At 52.9% G+C, this 26,756-nt stretch overlaps 1 protein-coding gene across 3 annotated transcripts in view; it reads right to left on the bottom strand.

The window, feature by feature from the left end:
- The window catches only part of KCNIP1 (potassium voltage-gated channel interacting protein 1), a 252,213-nt gene that overhangs the window by 134,631 nt on the left and 90,826 nt on the right, over window positions 1–26,756 (bottom strand). For 2 of the 3 annotated variants that reach the window (XM_006765381.2, XM_006765382.2), the window contains exon 1: window positions 26,484–26,750. The exons of the other annotated variant lie outside the window; for it this stretch is intronic. In XM_006765381.2, the coding sequence (XP_006765444.1) occupies window positions 26,484–26,544 (61 nt within the window). In that variant the 5' untranslated portion in view covers window positions 26,545–26,750. Of the gene's footprint in view, window positions 1–26,483; window positions 26,751–26,756 lie in introns of those variants that run through there. 3 annotated transcript variants of the gene reach the window in all.

Here is a 26,756-nt window from a genome sequence, read left to right as displayed (position 1 = left end):
CTGGGCGGGGGCCCGCCCAGACAGAAGACTGAGGGCCAGATGTTCTTGACCCTGCTCGGTTCTTTGGCACCTCTGCCTGAGATATAAACGGTCTGACATGGCAGTACAACTCCAAAGAAGGGGGTGGAGAACCTAAGTTAAATAATATTTTGTGTTGTTTTTTTTTCACTTGGCAGAATGGGAGCTGAAGTTGAAGTTAGCTTTGGTTACTAAACAATAAAGAAAGCAACATTTCTTGCATACCCGGCTGTGTGGTCTGAGTTTGCTGCTGCCTATAAACCGAGAAAAAGTTGTAAAATGAAGTACTAATCTCTAGGGTTTAGGCCAGACCGAGGAGTAGAGAAAAGGAGGGTCAAGGAAGACTTCCTGAAGGAGGCGACCCAGAAAGTGGGTTTTGAAGGTCAAGGAGGAGAATGAAAGAAAAGATGTGGAAGCTGGAGAGGTGACTCAGAGCCACAGGAATGTTTTCTTTTCAATACGTTTTTCTTGATTTGAGAGAGAGAAGAAAGGGGAGAGAAAGAGAGAGAGAGAGAGAGAGAGAGAGAGAGAGAGAGAGAGGGAGAAAGTAAGTTCTGTTTAGGGGAGTTAAGAGTGACTGGAGGTCAGGTGACCATGGAAAATGGTGTGAGTTGAGTCTGAAAAGAGACAGGTCCAGGACTTGGAGGTTTGTAAGTGGTGAAGATTTCAAAGGCCATGCTGGCTGTTTCAAGGGACTGCATCCCCTGGGTCGGGGCACTGGGGCTCCTGCAGGGGCTCACACATGTTGCCTCTCCCTGAGGCGAGTTAGAGGTAGAAACAGCAAACCACATTGCTTCCACGCTACTGTGGGGTAGAGGGACCAACCGCGTGTCTTGAACAAAGCAAATCGTAAAAAATGTCCTCATTAGGAGCAGAAGCAGCATGACAAAGCATGTTAATTATGAGCCTCGAAGCTCCTGGAGCCTCAGTACTGATGTTACCAACGCGGGCAGTCACTGTGGGCGGCGGACTTGCCGGGGGAGGGTTTGATCTCATTATCTCATGAAACTAGAGCCGGCGCTCATGTCACGTGCAACATTTTGCCTGAGGCCTAAGGGTCACAGAAACCTCACGCCCTCCCTGGTGGTCTGTGGCCTTCAGACCTGGCGGGCCTGGGTGTGGGGGCTGCATACAAGGTCCCCGGATGCAGCCCGGCCCTCCTGAATCAGGACTGCATGCTAACAACATCCCCAGGTTATGTGCGTGCACAACAGCTCGACGGTATCGGTGCAGAAGGCAAAGGCTCCCGGAGAGCCTTCCGCATAATAACTGTCCTCTCTAGTTCCCCGAGGGCCTCCTGCTGTGGCCTCCTCGCCTGGTTCTATGGACAGTCCAGAGCTCACGCTGCCTCCCCACAGGGCCTGTCTACAGCCCACGGGCTCCACAGCTCCACTGTCCGCGGGTGGGTCTGTCAGTCAGCGTCCTTGGTTGCAAACTGCAGCATCCACTCTAGTTGGTTTATGCAGGGAAGGGATTCATTGAAAGATACCTGGTAATTCAGGGAATTGCAAGAGGGTCAAGGTGTTAGGTTTGGAGGCCATCCTGCCAGAAAGAATATCCAAGCCCCACCGTGGGGGTCACTGCAGGGAGGACCCCGCCGGCTATCCGCGCTGCTTAACGTAGGTGCCATGGCCACACCAGGAGGGAGACACCACAACTTCCTCTCCCTGCTCCCCCCAAAATGTTTGCTTTTGCTGCCATCTTGCTAAAAATGGGTTCCATATTTCACCCATGTTTTCAGGTGGACGTCTGAGCCCTCCGTGCCAGGGCAGCAGATGCCTGAGTTTGAGCTCTCACCTTGGGGACCGAGAATTTCTAATGCTGGCAATTCTCCAGACACAGGGAAACTGTCGCATAGATTCTGGGAAGCTATGGGCTGCCTAGGGACCGGCCTTGGGGGCAGCTCCCTGGGTATGAGAGGCAGAAGTGTGTGAGGGAGCCCGCAGCCCCGCCCTTATCCTTGAAACCCAGCTGCATGCTATGCTAGACTCTGGGCAGGTCATTTCACCTTGAGCCCCAGTTTCTTCGTCTGCAACATGAGAAAAGCAGTAGCAGCATCATTATATGCTGGGAGGACTAAGAGGAGCAGCAAAGCCCCTGATATGGTGCCTGACACACTGGGCATCGTAATACTCATGAGCTATGAGGTTGTCGCCAACAGTCATACTCCTTGACCCAAGTCCCCACAACCTCCTCCGCTTTGGTTTTACTTGTGTTGTCCTCAGAGCAGTCACCAAACACTTGATAAGCTATGAGCACCTGCTAGGTGCCAGGCACTGTACTAGGTGCTGGAATGGTAAATGGGAGACACAGTCTCTGCCCTTGAAGAGCTGGCCACCTACGGGAAACAAAGGCACCCACCATGTTCTGCAATGAGCTGGTGAGCGTGGCGGCGGTGGAGGAGAAAAGGGTCTCTCCCAGCATGAGTCCTGGAGGCAACTGTTCAGAGGAGAGAGCATTCGAGGGCGACTTGGGCAAGTGAGCAAGGAGTGGGGAGAGGGTGCTGGAAGCCTAGAGACCAACAAAAACGAAGGCACAGAAGGGTAGAGCTCTGAGGCACATTGGGGGAAGGCTCTACGACCCGGTGACACTCTGGAATCAGACTGCCTAACCTGGGTTCAAGTCCCAACCCTGCCATCTATAAGCTCCAACCCTGGGCAACTTGTTTATTCTACCTCGAAAGTCTTGGTTTGCCGTCTGTCGATGGGAATAATGATAAGAGAACCAATCTCAGAGGCTCCCAAGAAGATGCACATTCAACAGTAAGCACAGCTCTTGACATGAAGCAGTTGCCTGGCAAAGTATGCGAAGATGATTTATGATTATTCAGGCTGAAGGTTAGGGCAAGCAGTGCCTCAGTGTGAGATTAGTCTTTACGGGAACTTGCAGCATTTAACGAGGCAGCGATGTCTATGATTTTTGCCAGCCCAGCAGCCATGCCCCTTCTTCTAGGAAGAGCTCCTTGGTTTTCCCACCCCTCTTCCGAGTGTAGTCCACTTGGTAGATAAGACAGAATTTTCCTTCCTCCCAGGTCTTGGCCAATCAGAGTGCACCACATGGCCGGTCGGCCAATGAAAGCCAGCCCTGGGACTTTTCTTGGAACTAGTGAAGAGAAGCCCTTTCCCATTGAGGTTGCTGAGCTGGAGGAGGGCATAAATTGGGGGCTACTGGTGGCTACTCTCGGCACCCCAAAGTTAGAGCTCTCCTGAGAATGAAGCCAAAAGAGAAGAGAGCAGACCGGAGAAGAGGAAATCAACAAATTCTTGTTGATATCTTCTTTGAACAGCTGCACGCGACTGTCACTGAAGTTAACGCATATTACATGAAGAGAGCAATCCTTTTCTTCCTCTTAAGCACTAAGAGCTGGCTTTCTGTTGTTTAAACTGCGAAAATCCTGACTAATGCGGTGGGCTGCTCCCTCAGCCTTCATCCCACAAAGGGGCCATGGGCCTGTCTCTGATGCTAATGGCCACTTCCTACTCAGTGAGCCTGCCGGCTCTGTTGAAGAGCCTAGTGGGCTCCATGCTCAAATTTGGAGCATTAAGCCGTCTGCAGTGACATCCCCACCCACCTGCAGGGATGGCATTAGCGCAAGTTCCCGAGAGACATCTCCTTCCCAAATGAAAAACGGCCTAGAGCCCTTTCGGCCCCTGGATTTCTGACTGGTGTCGGTGACCCTGTCACATCTTGAGGTCCCAGGCTTCCTGCCTATAAGTAGAAAAAGGGGAGTGGAGGGCAATGGGCCCCTAATGCCGACATTCCACAAAGCCCTCACTCCCCGAGCTAGCAAATACCACCACAGACCTACAGTGTGGCCTGCAGCTCTTGGCACTCGCTCAGATGGTGTTGGGGGTAGTGGAGGAGGGGGGTGGAACAGCCATCCAGAGAACCCAGAAATTGGCCGATCTCCTGGAAAAGGAGCCTGCTAACGAGGGCAAGGTCCTGGGAGAGCGGACGAGAGGGGAGGGGGGGCGGGGGGCAGGCAGCCCACAGCAGCTGGGGTCCCGAACCAGAGCAGCTTGGGTGGGATTGGCTGCTGAGCTGCCGCTTCCTCCAGGGCAGGCCCCAGGCAGAGTTCCTCCTGCAGGCGATGCTTGAGGCCAGGAACAAAGCTCCGGAAGCCTTCCCAACTCCTCCTGCTCACCAATACCGCCGCAGCCTGCCGCCTACCATGTGTGCGGGAAAGGAGAACCAGAAAAAGAAATGACCATTTAGTACTGTTGTGCTTCTCCAAATACAGAACAGTGATCCTTGTTGAGACCATTGAAATAAACTCTGCCCCCAAATGAATGCTAGTGGCACCAGATGACATGATCCCTCTCAAAGCAAAGGTGTTTTACTTTGTCTTTTGAGGACCTTGGCTCTTACCGAGAACTCAAGGGCGGACAGAGGAACACGCAGCTGTTTTGAGATGTGAGCGCTGGGGGTGGGCGTGTTCGTGTGCCAACCTCCAGCTCCGTGTCCCCCACACCTCCAGGCCTCCAGGGAGCACAAGTCAAGTTTGTATTTTTGCAAAATAATAGTGACCACCTGTGGTGGGTCTTTGGATCGTTTCTGAATAGTCTGAGGCCAAAGTCCAACTGAACTGCCCGGCTCCGTCACTGTTCTGAGCTGCTGCCCTTCCTTATTCCGGGTCCTCACAACATTCACGGCCCCATTTAATGGGTGAACTACCTGGGGCTCCAGGGGGTCAAATGACTTTCCCAAAGTTCTACAGTAGCCACAGGGCCAGTGTCAGAATTTCTCACCCAGGTCTTCCTGATGCCATGCCCATGCAGCTTCTCCTGGGCCAGCTCCCTGGCCTCAGCCTAATTCAGCTTTGCAAACATCCATTCATTCAGTTGCCTCCAATCTCATTTGCAGTGAGGCAGAACATTAGCCAGCAAGTTAGCAAATACGTAGCTTCATTGAACTCCTGCCATATGTCAGGCACTGTAAGCTGTGGGCTTGCTCTCTGACCTTAAAGCATCATGGCCTGGAGCGCCATGCTGGGCCTGTGGTGAGCAATGGTGTCCTGGAGCGAGGGAAGGGTCACCTGAGCCAGCCTTGGGAGGGAGGAGAAATACAGGAAGGCTTCCTGGAGGAGGTGATGCCTTATCACGTTCCAGAGGACAGGAAGGAGCTATAGTCAGATGGAGGGTGTAGATACGAGGCTGTGCAGAGGTGTCCCAAACAGTGGGGACAGAATGAAAGCAGCTGACACTCTCTCGGTTTTCCCCTCCCGGATGTCACTACTTGGGTTTCACTGGTGACTCTCCAAGACCAGCAAAGCTTCAAGGCCCAGAAGGACAGATCTCCAGTTAAAGTGGGGCAAACTCAGGGTGCTGTTCATGTGTGATCTGCAGGAGGATGAAGGGACCCCTCCAGTGACAGCTCCAACACAGCCCGGGAAGAGCAGAAAAACGTAGGACTTGGAACTCAGCAGGCCTGTGTTTGAAGCTCGCTGAGTGTGGCCCTTGATTTCCCGACCTCGCTTTGCTCATCTACACACAGTGGTTCTCAACCTGTGGGTCACGACCCCTTTGGCGGTCGAACGACCCTTTCACAGGAGTCGCCTAAGACCATCCTGCATATCAGATATTTACATGACGATTCATAACAGTAGCAACATTACAGTTATGAAGTAGCAACAAAAATAATTTTATGGTTGGGTCACAACATGAGGAACTGTATTTAAAGGGCCAGAAGGTTGAGAACCACTGATCTACAGAAAGGGGCTGACCAGGTCGAGGTGATGATGCTACACAGCGGACTTTCACTGAGCATGTAGTACAGCCCGGGCGCTGTTCTAGGCACTGCAGACTCGGTTCTCCCTTCGCAGTCACCACATAGCAACTGGCTTCTACAAGTGAGGGAGCCCAGTCCCCAGGAAGGCGACCTGCCCATGGCAGGGTCACACGGCTGGCCAGTAGAGGAGCCAGGTTTGAGCCCAGATGTAGGTGAACATGTCGAATGTGAGACGCTGGTAGAAACTCCCAGGTGGTTGTAAGACGGAATTATTCGGAGTATGGAGACGTGTTGCCCCGGGAGCGCAGCCTGGCAGGCCTGGCATTCTCAGCAGCCCCGTTTCCCTGGTGACTCTGACAGCCCTGTGCAGGGGTGAGGCTCTGAGCGTGGGATGCCGGCTGGGAGGCTCGTCCCACACACCTGAACTGCCACCCTCACCTCTGACTGCGGGAACGGCAGACAATTACTGAATGACTCCCTTCAACCAGGGGAATGCTGGGGTGTCAGACGGCACACCCCACTCACCCCCACTCCCACCCCAGGAGAAGCTTCCAGAACACGCCTGCCCCTCGGTTGCCTAGGAAAGGGGCTTGTTGCCACAGTTGGCGGGCACCGCAGCACTGCAGTCTGAGTCAGACACTGGCAGAAAAGGTCAAGGCTCCTGAATTAACTCGAGGAAGAACTGCCGGGCGGCAGAGCTCTGTGCGAGGTTTTCATGAGGGCTTCCCTCCTCCGCACTCGCGGAGGGAACACGCGGGTTCTGTGCAGAAAGGGGCTCTGCAGACACTCGTGCCCAGGGCAGCCCCATGGCCGGGGTGTGGAGCCTTCGCTGCATCTCAGGCACTACCCGGGGCCTAGATGCAACTGATTTCCTTTATCGTCATGGCAACCCTGTGAGGCAGGTGTGATTATGACCCCCCATTGTACAGAAGGGCAAACTGAGGTACAGGGAGGTTTAACCACATGTCTGAGATCACCCAGCTGTAAGTGCTAGAGTTGGGGTCTGAGTCCAGGCGCAGCCCCTCAGACAGGCCCCTGAGGCAGAGATGGGGACCCACCCAGGGACCCCGTTGCTGCCCCAGCCGGGCCTGCCCACCTCCTCCCACTGATCCTGGTCCACAGGGGGGACGCAGTAAATGGGGAACCTCAGCCTGAGCCCAGGGCCTCGCAGGAACAAGTTCCCCAGGCCTGGGCGGAAGTCCCCCCTCACCGCCCCTGCAACCAGACGTCTCCCTGCTTGTTTAACCTGGAACAAACCGAGCTGCACATTTCCCCTCCCCAGCCCCAACACACCTCTCGGACACAGGCCTTTTGTAGGGGAGGAATCCCTCTCACGCCCCGTGAGCCGTTGGAGAACTCAGAGAACATGACCACTGTCCAGAGGGAGCTGTGGGGCTCCATCCCGGTGCGCTCCCGGCTGGGGTTTAGGAGCCAGGCCCCGGGGTGGCTGGGCTGCGGGTCCTTTCCTTCTCAGGACCTTACCAGTAGTTTTCCCTCTGGTCAATGAAAGCAGGGACTGGCTGAAATACTTTTCCTTTTCTTTCTGGAGTTGATGTTTTGTTAGAATCCACCTTGGGACATGAGGCAAACATTGGATAAATATCGACCATGCACTGATAATGCTCTGAGTGCTTTGCGTGAACTACTCACATGAATACTGACTCCTCCCAACAGCCCCATGGGGCAGGTTCTTTTGTTACTATTATTTCCAGTTATAAATGGGGAAAAAGAGCAACAGAGGTGTTGAGTGACTTGCCCAAGGTCACACAGCGAACAAGCGAAGGAACTGAGATTCATACCCAGAATCTGGCGTCAGAGCCTAGAACAGTCCCCTTCCCTTCTTCCATCCCACACTTACGTGTTCAGGTCTGGCTAAGCCATGGTTGGGGACCTGGGAAGTGCACAGTGGCATCACTGGGGTTGGCATGAGTGTGGCAGTGACCGGAAACCACGGAGGGGCCGTAGCATGGCAAGATGCCACCAGATTTACATTAGGAAAGATGGATCTGGAGACAGGGGGGAGGACGGTCTCCAAGGGGCGAGGGTGGAGGTAGAGAGGCCAGTGAGGAGGCCACGCAAGAAAGTCAGAGATGAGCCTGGGCTTGGGCCATGCACGGGGGACGCGAGGTGAGGCAGAATGTAAGAGACACATCTGCCGTAGAACCAACGAGACTTGGCCTCAGATGACATGCAGATGGAGGAGTAGAAGAAGGTCAGAAGGACTCTTGGGTTCCTAGCTGGGGGCCTGGTTGGGGAGGGTGGGGTGCAGCTGGCTGGGAGGTCAGAGGAGTGGGGTTCAGTTTGGGGCATGACAGGCTGCAGGAGGCATCTGAAGCAGGCACTCATAAGACGCGGGTGCTGGAGGACTTGGCGTTATCGGCATGTAGGTGCCAGGGGAGGGATGGGCTGTCTCAGGGAGGGCGTGTGCAGAGGAAGAGCACGGAGGGCTCAGGTTAGAGGGCTCAGGCTAGAGAGCTCAGGCTAGAACTCTGGGGACTCTTGGAAGAGGTGAGCGGAGGAAGAGAGAGCTCATCAGCTCCTGCCTCTCCCAGCTCTGCGCCTGCCAAGTCCTGGCCCTGCCAGCTAGGCTTCTTAGGAAGGCGAATGTTTACCCTCTTTATCAAACTGGCTCTGAGAAGCAGGAACGGCTGCAGTCCGGAACCCTGCCTCTCGGCTCTGGCACCGGCTCAGGGCTCTCCAGCGGGCTCTGAATCGTGTAATGATCCGTGCAATGATCACACCTGGCAGAAAGCTTCAGTGTCCTTGCGGGGCAGGGGTGGCAGGGGGGACTTCCCAGAGCATCACCCAGCAGCCCTGTCTCATCCGCTCTGAGGACACTCACCGCAGCCCAGGCCAGCCCTGCCCAAGACCAGAGAGCAGTCACAGGCCAGTGGAGGGAGCCCAGCATCCGGCACCGCAGCAGGTGGGCCGCCGTCGGCCTGCCTCTCCGGAAGCCTGTCCTGTCCGCGCCCGCTGGTTGGCTCCCTGGATGTACGTGGCCCGTCTGACGGTTGCCACCCAGCGAGCTGCCGCCGTCTCCCGCGGCTCCATTTATGATCCAGAGGGCGAACAAAAATCTATCAAGTCGGAGCAAGCAGCTAATCAGTTTACTTGGTTGCCTCGGGTCTCGCAATGTAATTATAATTCCTACCCAGGCACTGGCGAATGTCAGACTTATTCCAACAGCGGCCGCAGACACGATCATCAAAGCGCCAGGATTCCTTTGTTCCGAGCCCTGTACAGACGAGGCTCACAAGGTATGCTTTGGAGGGAAAACTAAGCATGAGCTATATTTTTTTCTCAACTCCTTGCCTTCCTGCCTCCTTCCTTGTGGAGATCAGAGAGAAGCTGCCAGAATGTCCCGCATGCAGCTGGACACAGAGCCAGAGCTGAGGGCCTGTGGATGTGGCTCCCGCATGCTCACGGCTGCTGGCTGCTGCCCAGGGACCTCACAAGGTGCTGTTTACCGTGGCGCACTCCCCAGCCGCCGGCCCCCAGCCTTGGAAGTGCAGAAACCTGCTTTTGCTGGCGCGCCTGGAAGGGACCCATCTGTCAGGAGCACACTCCCATTAACCCAGATCATGAGACCAAAGTATAAGCCACGCTGAGAAGGGGAACCGTGTGCAGAGCGGGACTGCGGAGGCTGGGACCTGCGCCGTCTCCCCTGCAGGCGGCGCTGCCTGGGGAGGCGCGTTTAATAAGAAAGCTTCCTGGTGAACCTAGAATCACCCCTGATGCTGGGTGAACCACCTGCTGATCTCATGGCATCAGGCTCCGATTGTCTGCTGCATCTCCCCGCTTGGAGGGAGACAGTTGACAACCGGCTCCGACTGGCCATGCCCCTGGTTCGGGCAGGACTTCCTGGCACACGTGTGGTGAACCCTGCCAGCTGACCTCTGGCTCGAGTGGCCTCCTCCACGCCTGAGATGAGCAACTGGCATGAGGACTCAGCCTCCTTCCCCAGGCAGGACCTCACCCAGGGGATTGGGGGCCCAGCCCTGAACTGCCATCTTCAGCAGGCCGGGCTGTGGCTCTCTCGTGCTTCTCCGAGAGCATAAAGTTGCTGGGCCCACCACAGACCCCATTTTCCGCTTCCCACCGGCCTTGGCATTTGAGTGGGGTTGGGAACAAGCTCTCTCCAATGGAATCTGAGTGTCAGTGATGTTTGTCACTGCCGGTCACAGTGGTTATGAAACAGGGTGGCACCTCTACCCCCTTCGCCACGATGGAAAAGACGCCCTAGGCGTCGAGGGAGTGACAAGATAGAAGGAGCTGGATCCCCGGGTGACCACATGGAAGAAAGCTACTTGCTCACAGGAACACCCATGTTGGCCAGTTATGTGTATGATACATAAAATTGTATGTGCTAAGCCACTGAAATATTGGGGTCTATTTGTTACAGCAGCTAGCATTACCCTAAAAACTAAAATTGTTCTATTCTAGGCCTACCTCTGTGAGAGTGCAGTCATCATCCATGGAGTGTTCAATCTTCGGAGACTTCAAGTTCATATTCAACCGCCATCTCTGTGTCCCTCCTGACAGTGAGTCCTGTGCATCCATTTTACTCCCCCAAGTTCTAACTTGCTCCCCTCCCTGCTCCTCCCAGACACAAGCTGATGTTACTTGCACGCCCCAAGGTCCCACAGGCAGGGATTCTGAAAGTGCGGAGATATATGTACACATAAACCAACAACAAATGGCTGGAATGTTCTTTCAGGCTGGAACAGCAGTTTAAGTGGGATCGTACGCGTGCACACACACACACACACACACACACACACACACACACAGAAATAAACTCACAGAAGCAGACTGAAGACAAACCCTGGGCTGTCCAGAAGCAGCAGCAAATGTGAACTTGATCAGAACCGAGATGCAAATAAATTTCATCTATCTTCCATGCCAACTGTAATTAATTGGCAGTGACTGCCTGGAGCGCTGTGTTAAGAAGGATCCTGAGATCACATTCTAGCTCAGTAGAAAAGTGATGGATGACCAATGTTTGCCACGGATAATGGATGAGGGAGTGATAGCACATGCCAGGAATTGTCACACTTGTGCGAGGGACTAGGATTGTGGCTGCAGACGAGCCTCTATTTATCAAGGCTCTAGCCTGAGGTTAACTCTTGCTAATCCTCCAATGTGTCCCTATTATGGAGCAGGTATTTTGCACATTTTCAAATTAATCTTCAAAGCAACCCTCACTATCATCCTCCTTTTACAGAGGAAGGATCTGGAGCTCAGAGAGAGTAGGTGACTTACCCAAGACACACAAGAGAGCCAGATCCCAGTTCCCGGCCAGGACTGCCTAGTTTCCAAGCCTTGCCTGGCACCATTGCACGGAGCCCCTCTGAATGAATGGGGACTGGGCGGGAGGCGTAACATGTGCTGTTCTTACCGTCTGGCTGCTGCCTATTGGCATATTAGAGCAATGGGGGGGCGGCGGGGGAGGGCTTGTCTCCCAGGCAGCTGAGATGGAAGTTGCGTAAAGACCAAATAGGTCTGGGGTTTGAGCTTCCTACAGCCTTTCTCTGACTCTTAAGTTTATTGCTCCCCCAAAATTTGGAAGATGGCCAAGAAAGGCAGGAAGAGAAGGAGAAGGCATCAGAGATGCGTGTGCTGTCAGCCGCAGTGATGTGTGAGCCGCCGGGGAGGGCAGGCGGGGCTGGCAGCCAGGAGCAATGGGATTAGGCTTGTGTTGCTTCAAGCTGGCTGTGCAACTGGGGGAGGGGGGAAGCTTTTGTGAGCTGCAACTTCCCCAAATGACAAATGCAGCTAATCCCAGGTAGTAGGTGTCAAGTCTCGGAATGATGGGTAGACAGGCCTGGATTCAATACTGTCCTGGCCCTTAACAGCGAGGCGACCTTGGGCATGTCACTTCTCCTCTCTGAGCCTCATCTTGCTCACCTCTAAAATAGAGGTAATAACTGCATCTATCCATCGGATTATATGACCAGTAAATGAGATCATTTAGGGGAACATATACAGCCTAGGTTCTGTCTATTCCTCCATTCTCTTGCTCGCCCTGTGTCCTTTCTTCCCAGTCTTCCTCACACACCCTTTCACAACAATAACAATCGCAGCGACAGAAATGACACCCCCTGACTTCTCCCCGTGTGGAGAGTTTGCCATGGACGGCAGCCTGCTCGGCAGTCCATAGGTCACATTCTCTTGCGACCCCTCTCCCTCGCTTCCTTTATCCCCTTCTTCATTTTGTCCCAGGTCCTGGGGAACAATGAGTCAGCGACAGACACAGACAAAGGCTGCAGGCAGCTCTAATCCCCAAACCACTTCGGTCATTCCAATATCTTCATCCTGAGCTGCCTGGGGGACAGAGCCCCCCATCTCCCAACCCCAGCTCCATTTACACTTTAGTTTCCATACTCTTCCCCAGGAGCCCATGTGCCCAGTCTTATTAACCTCACTTGGCACACAGAGAAACGAAGGTTCTAGGCCTAGTAACTTAACCTAACAGCCAATGAGAGGCAAGTCTGGTTTAAATCTAAGACGACCCGGTCTTCAAACCTTACTCCTTATTTGATGAAACAGCACGTGGACCCAGATGCCTACAGGCCATCGCCATCTTTCTCAACAAACCCACCCACCATGGGCAATGCATTCAGGGGACGCCCCTCAGGCTCAGAGCTCAAGACCAGGGGATTCCAGGTGACTCCAAGCCACACGGGTTCCACCAAAAAGTGACACCCCGCGGCACAGGCCTATCAATATTTACCACTCACTGTATTACTCTCCCCACCAGTGATAGAGAAAGTAAATGCCACCAATATTAAGCACTGCCATTTATGGAGCCCTTATATGTGCCTCATCCCTAAAAGCCACCAGCACCCGGCAGTGTCCCATGTGATGATTCCTTTCCCATAAGGAACAGAGGCCCACGGGTCCCTCTAACTTGCCCAGGGTAGAGGTTGGGCTGTGGAGGCCCTGAACTTGAGGCTACTTCTGTATCCTCTCCCAGGATCAGGGGGGAGGGACTTGTTGCCAAAAGAACTTCTCCAGAGGCGGGGGTACCTCTCATTCCCACTGCGTGGAGGGCGCTGAGGAGGGACACAGACCCCCAGCTGCCCCTGCGGGAGGCGCCCCTTTCTCCACTGTGGCCTGTGCTCGGTCAGCACAGAGTCGGGGCAGAGCACGGTCTGGCGTGGCTGACGCCCAGGCAGTCTTCCCTGCTGGCCAGGTAAGTCGGGCGCTGCCCACGCTGGTCCCGGTCTGAGTGCGGGCACCTTCTGATGTGGTGGGAAACTGCGTGACCACCCTGCAGACCGTTGGGGGTGGGACATGCAGCTCTGATGCGTTTAGCCAAGAGTATGGCCTGTGGCCTTCTGCAAGCTTATTCTGCCAGCCCACACATATTTAGCAAAGCCTGGCTCTGTGCCAGGCGCGGCACTGTGCTATGTTCCAGGAACCCAATATGAAGAAGGCAGTTTATGTAAAAATCATTCTGAACATTCCACTCGTGGGTAAGAGGAGAAACCTGGAGGCCTGAGCTGATCTGTCTTATTCTTTCCTGCTGGTGACAAATCCACCTGGGGCAGTGGTCGGCAAACTCATTAGTCAACAGAGCCAAATATCAACAGTACGATTGAAATTTCTTTTGAGAGCCAAATTTTTGAAACTTAAACTATATAGGTAGGTACATTGTTATTAACTTAATTAGGGTATTCCTAAGGCTTAGGAAGAGCCACACTCAAGGGGCCAAAGAGCTGCATGTGTCTCGTGAGCCGCAGTTTGCTGACCACGGATCTGGGGAATTCAAATGCCAGGGGTTGGCCATGCTGTGCAGCCTGGCCAGAGACGAGAGACTGGACAAAGGGAACGTTAGCCTCAAGCCCACCACTGCCACTACCACAAACATCTCTTTATCGCCAGCACCATCATCACCAACATCACCCCTACTAGTATCACCACCACCACCATCACACCCTCATCACCACCACCACCCTAGCATCAACGTCATCCCTACTATAATAATCACCTCATCATGTCCACCACCACCATTACCACCATCAACATCACTATTGTCATCACTGTCCCCATCACACTGCCATTATTACCCTCGTTATCCCTATTATAACCATCACCACCAACACCATCGACCCCCATCCCCACCGTCATGGCTACCACCACCAACAGCAGCAGCAGCACCGTCATCACCGGGAGCATCATTGCCAACACTCGTCAAAATCATACCTGCTGTTAGGATCATTATCATCATCTTCACATTGATACTCACCATTTTTGTGCCGCCTTAGAGTTTACTCAGCACTTACATTCACATGATCTCATTTACTCCCCATGGCCATCCAATGAGTTGTTAACGTGATTGTTGCTATTTACAGATGAAGAAACTGACAGGCAGAGAGGGGTTAAACCATCTGCTTAAACCACACAGCAAAAAGGGGTAAGCTAGGACTGGCCTTCAGTTCTATGTCACCCAACACCTCTCCATCAACTAACTCTAAGCTGTTATGCAAAGCCTCCAATACATTATGTTTTTGCATTAAACCACAACCTTTGATTTTCAGATCCTGTGGATGTGCCGGGGAAGAGGGGGGAGGCGGGGAGGGTCAAAGCTATGCCCGAGTTACTTTGCCACATTATTAATCCCAATGAGGGAGTCCCAAGTCCTCACGCATCTCTAAGAAATGTCCATTCAAGTCACCAAGTACCAACCACGTGCCCAGGACTGTGTGGGTTTCTTGCAGAAGCTCAGAAGAGCAGAGGAAAGTCCTGGTCTTTGAGGAAAGTGCTTCTGACTGGAGAGTCTGAGCTTGTTTACAGGGAGCGATTACAGAGCAATTCCAGGCAATCAATTGCTAAACCGAGCAGGACAAACAGCGAGTGCACTGGGAGGGGAGGAGAGCGAGCTGAACGGGTCACTGGGAGACTCTGGGGAGGCAGAGTAGGGCTGAAGGGACAGCCCTGACCCCCCCATTACTCCATTCTTTCCTCATCCCTGTGCTCTCCCACCTTCCAGGGCCTTCCCCCACCTTCCTGCATGTGGGCACCTGACTTGTCCCTGCCTCTACTCTGTCCCCTCCCATTTCTAACGACACCCTTTCTATTAACATCCTTCCAGTCACCAAAGTGGAAACCATCCCTGTCATTCTTTATGCCTTCTCTTTTCTCGCTGTCCACCTCCCTGGTGCTGCTCATGCCGTTCCTACTGCCTAGAGCGTCACTCACCTACATTCCCACATGGCCAAGCCCAGCGCTGTTCCAAACTCAAATGCCACCTCTTTCAGGCATCCTCTCAGATCGTCCAGGCCCTGCCCTTCGGGTAGCGATGCTCTCTCCTTGTCCTGTGTAGCGCACTCTGCAGTTCACTAGAGTGAGATGCCAGATACAGTCCAGCCTGGTGACTGAAGTTAAACTATTTGGTCCAAATCCCAGCATGGACAGTGTCCTGCCTCACCAATCTCCTTCTACCAGCTTCCTCGTCGAGGGAATGCAGGCGGGAGCCTGACTTGGCTCCAGTATGAGCTACGCAACGTGGACCAATGCGCAGGGTGGTCTGTCTGGAAGGACAGGAAGAATCAGATGCAAGGATGGCAGCACAAGGTGAGGGCGAGTGTGATAGGGAATGCGAGTGACAGGGTGGCCCTGAAAAAGCCAGGACAGATTTCAATACTGAATCCCCAGCCCCAGGTCCTCCCACCCGTCCTTAGAATGCACCCTGGGCAAAAGCCAGGACAGATTTCAATACTGAATCCCCGGCCCCAGGTCCTCCCACACGTCCTTAGAATGCACCCTGGGCCTGGCTGGCATAGCTCAGTGGTTGAGCATCGACTTATGAACCAGGAGGTCATGGTTCAATTCCCAGTCAGGGCACATGCCTGGGTTGTCGGCTCGATCCCCAAGAGGGGGTGTGCAGGAGGCAGCAAATCAACGTTTCTCTCTCATCATTGATGTTTCTATCTCTCTCTCCCTCTCCCTTCTTCTCTGAAATTAATAAAAAAAATATATTTTTTAAAAAAGAATGCACCCTGGGAACATATCAAATAATAGGGTGCACCAGCCATGGGGGGGGGGGGGTGCTTGGGCAAGTCACTTTCCCCCGAGCTTCAGCTCCCTCATCTAGAAAATGGGGGTGTGAATGCATACTCCTCAGAGTATGAGGTTTCATCTGTTGGACAGGGATGATCATGGTACCGACCTCATAGAGTTATAAGAAATTAGTTTAATGTATCAAGGGCACTTAGAATAGTACTTGGCACAAAACACTATACAGGGTGGGATAAAAGTAGGTTTACAGTTGCTCATATGGAAAATAATACAATAATTAATAAATAATAGAAGAATAAACCATTTTGTGTCCTCAGAACTATAAACCTATTTTTGCCCCACCCTGTATAAATGCCATTTCTTCTTACTGTTCTTGTTATTATAAGAACTTTAATAATGTTTTGTGATTGTTGCTATATTTATTGACACCTTGCTCAGTGCCTGGCACACAGTAGGTGCTCCATGCAGATCAGTTTTTCCTTTTTCCTGTCTGGTTCCAACTCCGATGCAGAGATACCCCAACAGACGCATTCAAGAGATGCTTAAAGCACCAGCAAAGTAGAAGCATCAAAAATCATGAAAAAAATATATTTTGGAAGTATATTATATTTCAAAAAAATCATCAAGGGAGAAATCCAAATTTTATTAGACTTCTGTAGACTTATTTTACTGTTTCTGGTTTGAATTGGTGAGGCAGCAACCGGTGGGGCCTGTGGAGGTGGGGGCATCATCGGTTCCGCCTTCAGGCCTTGGGGCCTTGGGGCCTTCGGGGCTGAGTCCTAGTGCAGCCCAGCACTGGCCTGGGTCTGTGCAAAGGAGGGAGGGAAGGAGCCCCCCACTGCCCTGTGTGGTGAGACCCCTCTGAGTGTGCCATGTGACCACCTGGGAGAGTCCTATGCAGGTGAGGCCAGGGGTGGGGAGGAAGTTCAGCCACACGTGGGTGCCCCTGCACTGACTTCCGGTGAGCTGGGTGCTGCATGGCCCAGAGCCCTCCTCTCCCCCGGGGCCTACCGCCAGTGCGAGTGGGGGCTGCCAGTGCCAAGAGGAGGCCAGCGGCTATCATTTCAGCTCCCCGAGAGCTTGGAAGCTGGCTGCAGCTGACCACCTCCTCTCGGGGATCAGAGGCCTGCTGTCCTGGACCTGCCCTCCGGCCGGGGGTAGAAGGCCATGCATGTGTGTGTGTGTGGGGGGGGGGGGGGGTTGGAATCAGACATGCTTCAATCCTTGCTCTTTAATCAGCAGACAGTCAAAGAACCTCCGTTTGCCAATTTGCTAAGTAAGAAGAACAATACAGCCATCAGGACTACGGAGAAAATGAAATGAGAGGATTGAGTAGGCAGAAGGGTTTGGGACATGGTAGGTCCTCCGAAAATTCAAAACCCTCCTCCTCCAGCAACGCTGCCCCAGCTCCAGTTTCTACCCAGACAAGCTTGTTGACCCCTCACCGAGTCCTGTGACCCTCCCCTGCGAACTGCTCCGTGCAGGACACTTTCTACAATAACCAGGGGGAGGGCTCATTTCCCACCAAAGAGCTTCGGCTGGGCCCCCTGGAAGCAGCATTGACTTTCACACTGCGAGCTCTTCCTTTGTCCATTAGGCTCCTACTGGCTTCTGTCAAATCTTCCGGTTTCAGATCCCACACAAGGCTTTGCACATACGCCAGGCTGCTGGCTGCTCTGCCGTCCGTCGGAACACTGCCCACGCCACCCCCTGTGGAGAGAGGTCTCTAGTTCATGTGGCTCGGTCCTGCTCCCTGTCCTGGTCTGTGGTCCTAGAAGCAGCTTAGATGAAGACTCAGAAGCCCTCCTTCAGACGGCAGAGAACTCGGAGGCATAGCTAAGGTCATAGCTGTAGGATCAGGATGTGGGATCTCAACTGGCTGGAATAACATTTAAAATTCATAAATTAAAGCCCTAACCGGTTTGGCTCAGTGGACAGAGCATCAGCCTGTGGACTGAAAGGTCCCAGGTTCGATTCCGGTCAAGGGCATGTACCTTGGTTGCGGGCACACCCCCAGTAGGAGGTGTGCAGGAGGCAGCTGATCGATGTTTCTCTCTCATCAATGTTTCTGACTCTCTATCCCCCTCCCTTCCCCCCTATAAACAAATCAATGAAATATATTTTTTTAAAAAATTCATAAATTAAAATGGTAGCAGGTATACACAGTCCTGTACTTCTGGTTTTAAGAAAGAAAGAAAAAACCCTGAACATCTTGGATTCCAGCATCTTTCCAACAGGTCGGAGGCAATATTGATAGTAGGGCTGGTCTCTCATTACAGTGAGAAAAAACGACAGTGGCTTTTCCAGTGTGTGGATTGGTAAAAAGTATTGGTAAAATTTGGTTGAAAAATAGACAATTGTCTTAAGTGTCTCTCAAACATCTCCCTACCTGAGTACTTCAGTGCTGAAAGCTGAACCATCAAAGAATCATCCTGTCTAGCTCCTGTCTTTGAAATCCTATTTTCCCATCCAAGTCCCCTAAAAAGTTACACCTGAAACACCCCTGAAAGGAGAGGAGAGGAGAGCAGAGAGGAGAGGGGAGGAGAGGGGAGGAGAGGGGAGGAGAGGGGAGGAGAGGGGAGGAGACCAAAGCAAAACTCAATCACAGAAATGCCAGCCGGGGACTCTGACTTCATAGCAGTTCCCATGAAGACAAGCAGGGCTGGGGACCTGGGTTTCAGATCCCAGGTCTGACACTCAAGCTGTGTGGCTGTGGGCAAACCACACACCTTATCTGGACGGTTCTATTACCATAAAATGAGACTTGAACTAGAAGGCTTCGAAGGTCCCTTCCAGGTTGATTTATAACCTTGCAACTATTTATGTCTCATAATTACATACATGTACATGCAGCTGGAGGCTGCGTTTCTGACAAGCGCCCAGGCGATGCCGCGGCTGCTGGTCTGAGGACCACACGGAGCAGCATGGCTCCAGAGAGTGAGAACTCAGCCCCGTTGCTTTCGCCCTAGGTTCTGGCCACTGTGTCTGACATGCATTATTGCATTTAATCCTCATCACAACCTCGGAGGAAATTCCTGCGAAAAGCCCATTTTTTTAGATGTGGAGACGGAGACAGGATGTGGTGTGTGGATGTGGGCATACACTCTTAGGCCTGATGTGAAATCCCGCTCTGCCCCACATCCACATACCACATACATGTGTGTCATATAAATTTAGGCCAACATGTGGCTAAGGACAAAAGGAACGAATGAGGGAGCAGAAGGCAAAGGCACCCAGGCGCCTGGGTTTGTTTCCTTCGCAATGACGACAACTCATGGATCGCCGGGCCCCGCCCTGCCCCTCCGGCCCATGGGAAAACACTGACCGAATCTGGCGCCTAATGAGGAAGGCTGGAAATTCTAACACACTTGGAGGTTTCTAAGCACTCGATCCTTCCCTGTCAGGCAGTGATGACTGTAACAAAGTGAAAAGAATTTAGTTCCGATAAATGATTAGAGCAGAGGAGAGATGTTTAATCCTATTAATGAATTCGCTCATTGGCCTCTGCCCCCAATCATTTCATAGTCAGGCTTTTGCAGTGTCTGATAAATGGAAACAGATCCAGTGGTCGTTGGAGACGGGGCTGAAAGCATTTTGCTCAAGGCCTGCAGGTGGCTCGGTGGTTCCATATGGCTAATGGGGAGCGGCCGTCTATCCCCAAATGCCTTCTCCCCACCTCCGCGCTCCCCTTTTCGGCTATTCTCCCTCCAGGCGAGGCCAGGAGGCAGGAAGCTGGCATGGTGTGTAATTGCTCAGGCTCTGGGAGCAGCTCAACCAGGCACTGCTCACCTGGCCAAGGCCCTTCCCTTATCAGAGCCTCAGTTTCCTCATCTGCAAAATGGGAACTGGAATAGGGTCTGTCCTCTAGGGCGGGGAGGAGGTTAATCAGATGACACAGGAGAAGGGCAGAGCAAGGCTCCTGGCACAGATCACCTTTAGTTGTTACTATTCTTATCATCATCATCATTGGCAGATGATCCACGTTTTCCTATCTCACCACTGGAAATTTCTGTCATCATCTAGAATTGACAGCATCCCATAAGAGTCCCCGGAGAAAGTGCTCAGGGTTCTGGTGGCCATGGTTGCTCTGGTGGCTCTGGGTCTCAGAGACATGGAATCAGAGGCCACAGCTTGAAGGACAGGGATTGCCTGTGAGAGTCACTGTACAGATGGAGCAACAGAGGAGGAAGGGACCACCCTGAGATGCACAGGAGGCAGCAGCAAAGCCGGTATGACCCCAGGCTGCTAAAATCATCTCACCAGAAATGCAAATGTGCTCGCTACCTCCCTGAGCCCCAGAAGGGAGACACTGCCACTGTCCCCATTTTACAGAGGGGGAAACCGAGGCTCAGAGAGAGGTCCGGCTAAGTCGCATCACCAGAGTTTGAACCCAGGTCTCTCACTTTATCGCAGTGGCACTAACCATTATGCAGTCCTGGCTCTAGCTCCCTGATCGGAGTGTGGTTCCCATTTCCTCCAGTGCCCCAGGCAGGCTTTCCATACAGCCTGGAGTAATAAGACCTAACCCCAAAACCTGTTCCCGGGGCACAGGAAACTAGCATACCCCAACTGACCACAGCAACTCCCTGAAGGTGACCCATCCGAAATGCTACGTGGAGGGAGGGGAAGCTGTAAAGATAAGTCAAGTTCCTCTGACGGTTCCCGAATTCTCGGTCTGCCTCTCTCTCCTAAGCACTGCCCCTTCTCTGCCTGATGAATGGGGACATCAGCTCCAGGGCCATTATGCAGAACTTTGCAGTGCCTCTCCCCATGAGCAGACCTGGATTTCTCATCTGCGCTGCCGCATTCCCGCACTACCCGGAGCCAACAACACACACCCTGGTCCAGCCATCCTACCTCCACACCGCCGCCGGCAGCCATCAAGTCTGCACCCAGGATCAGGCCTCACAGACACCCTGAATACAGCTCATTCCCTGACAGCTAGTCAGAGAGATAACTGTGCAAATCCACAATCACAGAATGTGCAAACTTGTAGCAAGAGGAAGCAGCAACAGCTGTGGGGGAACATGGGAGGGAGGATGTGCTCTGCCTGCAGGAGCCTGGGAGGTGATACTGAATGAGCTCTTGAAGGATGTGTAGGAGTTCGCCAGGTGAATAGGAAGGTAGAGGTGGAGGGAGAGTAGGGAAGCCGGTGTGGATTTTGAGCAGAGATAACAGGAGTTGCTTATTGAACATATAAAGGGCTAGACAAAAATACATGTTCTTGACCGCACCCAGATAAGGTCAAGGTGAACCTGAACTACAAGGGGGGCCTTTCTGGGTCAGTCCTTACTTTAGTTTTTTGAGTGAATCAACAAAAAAGTGAAAGATGATTCTATCTCCTGCTCCCTCTCCTTCCTCTCTGAAATCAATAAAATATATATATTTTTAAAAAGTGAAAGAGATACTTTCCCATCCTCCCACCTTCCCCAAAGACACGACACGCCTACTGGTATCCAAAAAAGTACCAGGATTCTTCTGGACGGAATTTATACTTTTCAGCTTTCTAAGAAGCACTTGCTCTGAGTTTACTACTAATGACTGATACCAGGGCTTTCTCTACCACTGACTCCTTCTGAGTTTCACGGTGGGCGGGGGGTTTAGATCCAAGATTCGAGTAGCATAACAATCAATGCTCTTCATGCAAAGATAGTCTTTTATTATAGCCTTCCTAGATCTTCATTACGCATTAATTTATGTACATTTGTTCATTCATGCACTCATTTCCCCAAGCAGACATTTTTATTATTTTTTAATTATTTTAAACATATATTTTTTATTGATTTCAAAAATTAAGGGAGAGGGAGAAATAGAAACATCAATGATGAGAGAGAATCGTTGATCGGCTGCCTCCTGCATGCCCCCCACTGGGAATCGAGCCCACAATCCGGGAATCAAACCGTGACCTCCTGGTTCATGCAGACATCTGGGTGCTATCGTACATTTTATATGACTTTTATTTACTTCCCTATTCACTCCCATCATTCGTTTTCCACTCGTTCACTCACACATTTACGATGCATTTATTGAGCAAAGCCCTCCTAGGTGTACAAAGAGGTCCAGGACTTGGTCCCTTTCCAGGCAGCGGGCTGAAACCTGCACTGAGTTTTAGGCAGTAGCCTCTTCACTTCCATCTCAGTCTCTCCCTCTCCCTCTTTCTGTTCACCTTGAGCTCCACTGGGTTTCTTCTGGGACGGAGGGACCAGAACCGTACCAGGCACTGGGTGTGGGCTCCCTATACTGTTGTGACTAGCAGTGGGCTGGGGAGTAGGAACCCTGTTATCAGCATTTTCCTGCTAAATGGCAAACAGATTCAGAACATTTCATAGAAAAGCCAGCAGACCGAATAACAGAATTCTTTCCAGGCAGAGGGCTGGTAAGTGAAATTCCAGTGGGGATGATAACTTTTCCTGCAGGTCCTGCAATTCCAGGAAAGAACAGAGAGCAGCCAGCCATTCCATTATTCATAATTTCGTCCAGAATAGATTTATTGCATACCTACTATGCGCAAGGAGCCAAGCTGCAGACAGTGAAGAATGATTCAGACAAGCGCCCCCAAAAAGCTGACATTCTGGGGTGGGCCGGGGGTTGAAACCACTATCCATCACCTAATTCAAAGCATGACCGGAGAGCCATGAGAATGTACACCTTAAAAGATTTAGGGATTTAGATGGAGGAAATCACTTTTCTCTGGGGCTTGGGGGAAGCCTTCCAGAATGTGGAAACAGCTGCATGAAGGCTTGGGATGCGGGTAGAATGTTAACTATTAGACAAGGAGGTGCGGGGAAGGGTGCTACAGTTAAAAGGATGGACAACGATGCAGCAACAGACAACACCCAAGGCACGAGTGCCTATGGGACCCTCTTTTAGACACCAGACACCTGGCATTTTAAAGATGAGATGACTTGTCCAAGGTCCCCTGAGGCCAGGACCCTGTAACCCGGGGCTACAGCTTCTCTGCCTCTCTGCCTCTTGCTGGTCTTCCAGATCGCTCCTGGCTGAACACGCCATCCCATCAATAACCCCCCAACCCAAGCTCGCCAGGTGCTCACTGATCGAGGAGCCTGGGAACCAGTCCCATATTTGTCTCTCACTTGCCATGTGGGCCTAGAAAAAAAGCATTCGATCGCTCGTGGACTCAATGGGCATTCTGGAGATCCCAGCTCAGTGCTGCGCGAAGGTTCTGAGAGCTTTCCCCAGCCGTGGAGGACAATAACCCAGCCACCTCTGCAAGGTGGGATTCCTTGCTTAGAGGCAAATCTCCAAGGAGGGGGGCGTGGTCTAGTGATGTCCTCCCTAAATTCTCTTGCCACCCCACCCCCACCCAGCTGCTATATCTGCATTTTCCTCCTCTGGTTATTTCTGACACCCCACCTCTTTCCACGTACCCACCCAGGCCCAGAGCAATGACCTTGGTAGCTCAACACATGCATAACTATTGGTGTCAGAAATTCTCCCTGGGACTGGGGTGCAGGAGCAGAATCCCTCAAAGTAGGGCTTTCACCAACCTTAATTAAACACAAACAAAGACCCCAAACAGAGACAGACACTATACAGGAATGCTTTTATCCAGTGGCATAATTCCTAAACTACTTGGGATTTCTGCTGCCTCCGGGAAACTCTCCCTGAACACCCAAGGTGGGCAGGTCGTCCCTCTCCCTGCTCTAATCACGTAGAGCTTTTGCTCTATTTTTAAAAAAGTATATGTGTGTGACAGAATAATATTTTCAAAACAGGCAGGGTCCTCATTGAGCAGGCTGTCATGTTTGCAGGGCCAGCCACAGGGCAGAGGTCAGTCGGGTCTGCAGCAACAGGACCCACACCTGTGGACCTAGGATTTGGGTCCTAGTTACCCAGCCAGGGCAAGAAGAGGGCTCCAGAAGTGAGCTGTTCGGACTCCCAGGGCCACCGACTATGTCCAGGATGGCCTTCCTCTAGGCATTTGGAAGCTCCAAACAGTAGAGCCATCAATTTCATAGCAGCTAAAATCTGCTGACCACTTACTATACAGCACAGCTCATGCTAAGCATTTGTCATGCGTTAGCCTTGAAACCCACACAACACACAGCTATTTTAAGATGGTAACTACTACTGTCCCTGTTTTCTAGTCGAGGAAAATAAGGCTTAGTCATACAGCTAGCAAGTGACGGAACCTGGGTTTGAACCCAGCGGGGGGACTGACTCCTGAGTTGCAAATCTCCTCCACTCTCTCTGACGACGTCTAATTAGATCTGAGCCCGATGCCACGGAGATTACACAGCAGCTCTGGTGAGAACACCAGCAAGGAGAGCATCTCCAAATTCGAGAAAGAGATGAAACCTGAGGGAATGTCTCATGTAACTACCTCCATTTGTAAAGGAGACACTGAGGTGCCAAGGGGGGCAGGAACCCGGCCAGGAAATGGTCCCTGAACACGAGCCTCCCAGCCACTGTCCAAGCCTCCGGTCTGCAGGAAGGGCCTTCTGCTGATGAACTTTCCCAGGTGCAAGACGCTAAAATAAGACTGTGCTCCAGGGCAAGTACATGCCCGGGGGACTGTGGGCGGCGGAGGCCTGGGCAATTCCAGCCAATGCTGTGGGGCTTGGTGCAAGAAGGGCTAACTGCTCAGGTCTCGGGCAGCTTGACCCGGTGGCCCACCCAACAGCTTATGAGAGTTAAATGGGAATGCGCAGACAGAGCACCCAGCACCGCCAGGCACACAGTAGGAGCTCACTGAATGCTGGCGCCCCCGTGCTCTTTCTGAGACTCCTGGGAGAGAGAAGCAAAGAGCTTTGACCCCCAGGAATCTTGTAGGGATTCATCTGGGGTGAGACCTGGAGTTTTGTGTGCGAGAAGGGAATGGCAGACAGTATTGTCTGGGCTCTAAATCTTTGCCCAGTCCTGTGCACGGAGCTCCACATCCATCATTCATTGGATCTTGAGATCCTTTCAACAATATCTTCTGAGTCCCTGGTGACTGCAGAATAAGAGGAGGGCCCCTCCCTCCTTCCCTCCACTTCCCCCCACACCCGTCTCCTGCCCACAGGTAGCATTCTCACTCAATTTATGGATAAGGAAACTGAGGCTTAGCAAGGTGCAGGGACTTGTCTGAGGTCACAGAGGGAGGGATTCACAACTCAAACTCCACTGGACACCCAACTGACTCCCAAGAGTGCCACAGGCATAGAAAGTATTTTGAAGTAAACCCCTGGAATCCTTGTCCCCACAGCCCCCTGACCTCTGGGACCGCATGGTGGTCAGATAGATAAGTGATGGGGGAGGGGAGGGGGGTCTGGCACTGAACTTTGCCCCCTGGTCAAGCAGTATCTGAGAATCTGTGAAAAGCAGCCCTGAATGTCTAGGCCCTGGGCTGAGGCTTGCAGACCTGCCTGCCCTGCCTCGGGCCGCTAAAAGGGCAAGCAGTCCCTTCCCTGCCAGGAGGGTGTGCAACTCAGCTGGACAGATGGGCCCACACCTCTTCCATGCTCCCGGCTGTAGACACCGAACCAGCTTCATCCGCTAAGATCTTCTCCCAGAGACCTCACTCCGCAGTGTGCAGCCAGCCTGATGCCTCTGGGGGCTGGTGAGATGCTCGGACCCCTCGACAGGTTACCCAGGGAGACGCAGACAGATGCAGACCTCCCTAATGCATCAATCAGGCCAGACCAACCGGAAGTGCTAAGAGCAGACTTTTAGGGTGTCCCTGGGGGTGCACCATTATCCTAATGCAGATCTAATCACTGGCCAGCTTAAGGGGGGAAGGGATTGCCTGAGGTCACAGAGGGAGGGGCTCACACCAGAACCTGAAGGCTTCAGTGTGCGGTTCCTTAAATCCTACCACTCACATAGTATTTCGTCAAGAAACCAAACAAACCCATCGTTTTCCTTTTCCTAACTGCATCCAGTCCCTTTATTCTAATAGCCAACTTTCTAACTGCTGGCCAGGAGGCCTGTCCAGTTGCCACCAGTGCAACACTTGTCCGCCCCAACTTCCCACGGACCTGCCTGACAAGGTCCTGCTGGTGAGACCAGGGGGGGGGGGGGGGGGGGCAGGAGGGACTCCGCATATCATGCTTTCTAATCCTTGCTGGCAGCTCACCTCTCCACCACACCCCGACAGAGTCCCCAGGTCCCAGCGGTTCCCAGGGCAGGGCAGCACCCCTGTGAAGTGCCCTGTCTCCTACTGACTCCCGGAGCCACCAGGACACGGGCCCTGGGAGCTTTCCACCTGGCGCAGCTGGTTCCTTTTGGCTTGCAGAGGTTTTCCGGGGCGGGCGGGCTGACAGAGCGCCCTCTCCCTAGTGATGGACTCCCAGGTGTACACCTGCATCAGCCCAAGGAGCATGTGAATGTGTGAGCACCTCGCTGGGTGCCCACAGGCGCCCCATCACCTGCCGTCATGGGAACGGGAGGAGCTTCCCAACATTTCCACGCAGACAATCCCATCACCCCGACCTGTGAGCTGGCCCCTCCGAGGGATCTCCCGAGGAGGAGGGTCCAGGTGCCCGTCACCCAGGGCGCAGGCACCCACCCGCTCTGGCTCCCTCCTCTGCGCCTCCCTGGCTGGTTCACACCAGTCCTCCCACCAGCTTCTTTCTCCTTTGGATACAGGGGCATGGACCGGCTCCTCACAGAGAGGGAAGTCCGGACCACGGAGTCAGTTGGCACACCCCACTTCAGCTTCCAGCACCCCCAAACCCGGCCAGGGGGACAAAGGGAAGAGGAAGGTGGCTTACCTTTGGAGGTTCGCCTTTGTTTGGTTTGCAGAGATGAGAAGGTGCCCATGACGGCCCCCATGGCAGCCAAGACTTGAGTTGGGACCCCGGGCCCTGCCCCTCCCCTCCCCTGGGAAGAAATCAGTGTGGATCTTCCACTCCGAATGGGCGGAGAGGGGAAGCACCCGCAGCAGCTGGCTGGCAGCTTGGTATTCAGCGAGCGAGCACGGGGCCAGGCGCTGGGAGCCGTTCCTTTCAGCCCCGCACATGCACGGACGCACAGGGCCACGGGCT

This window comes from Myotis davidii, unplaced genomic scaffold, assembly GCF_000327345.1.
Source record: "Myotis davidii unplaced genomic scaffold, ASM32734v1 scaffold399, whole genome shotgun sequence".
NCBI classification, from domain to species: Eukaryota; Metazoa; Chordata; class Mammalia; order Chiroptera; family Vespertilionidae; genus Myotis; species Myotis davidii.
Note: the sequence above shows the minus strand (reverse complement) of the source record. Positions and strands in the feature narration are given on the sequence as shown.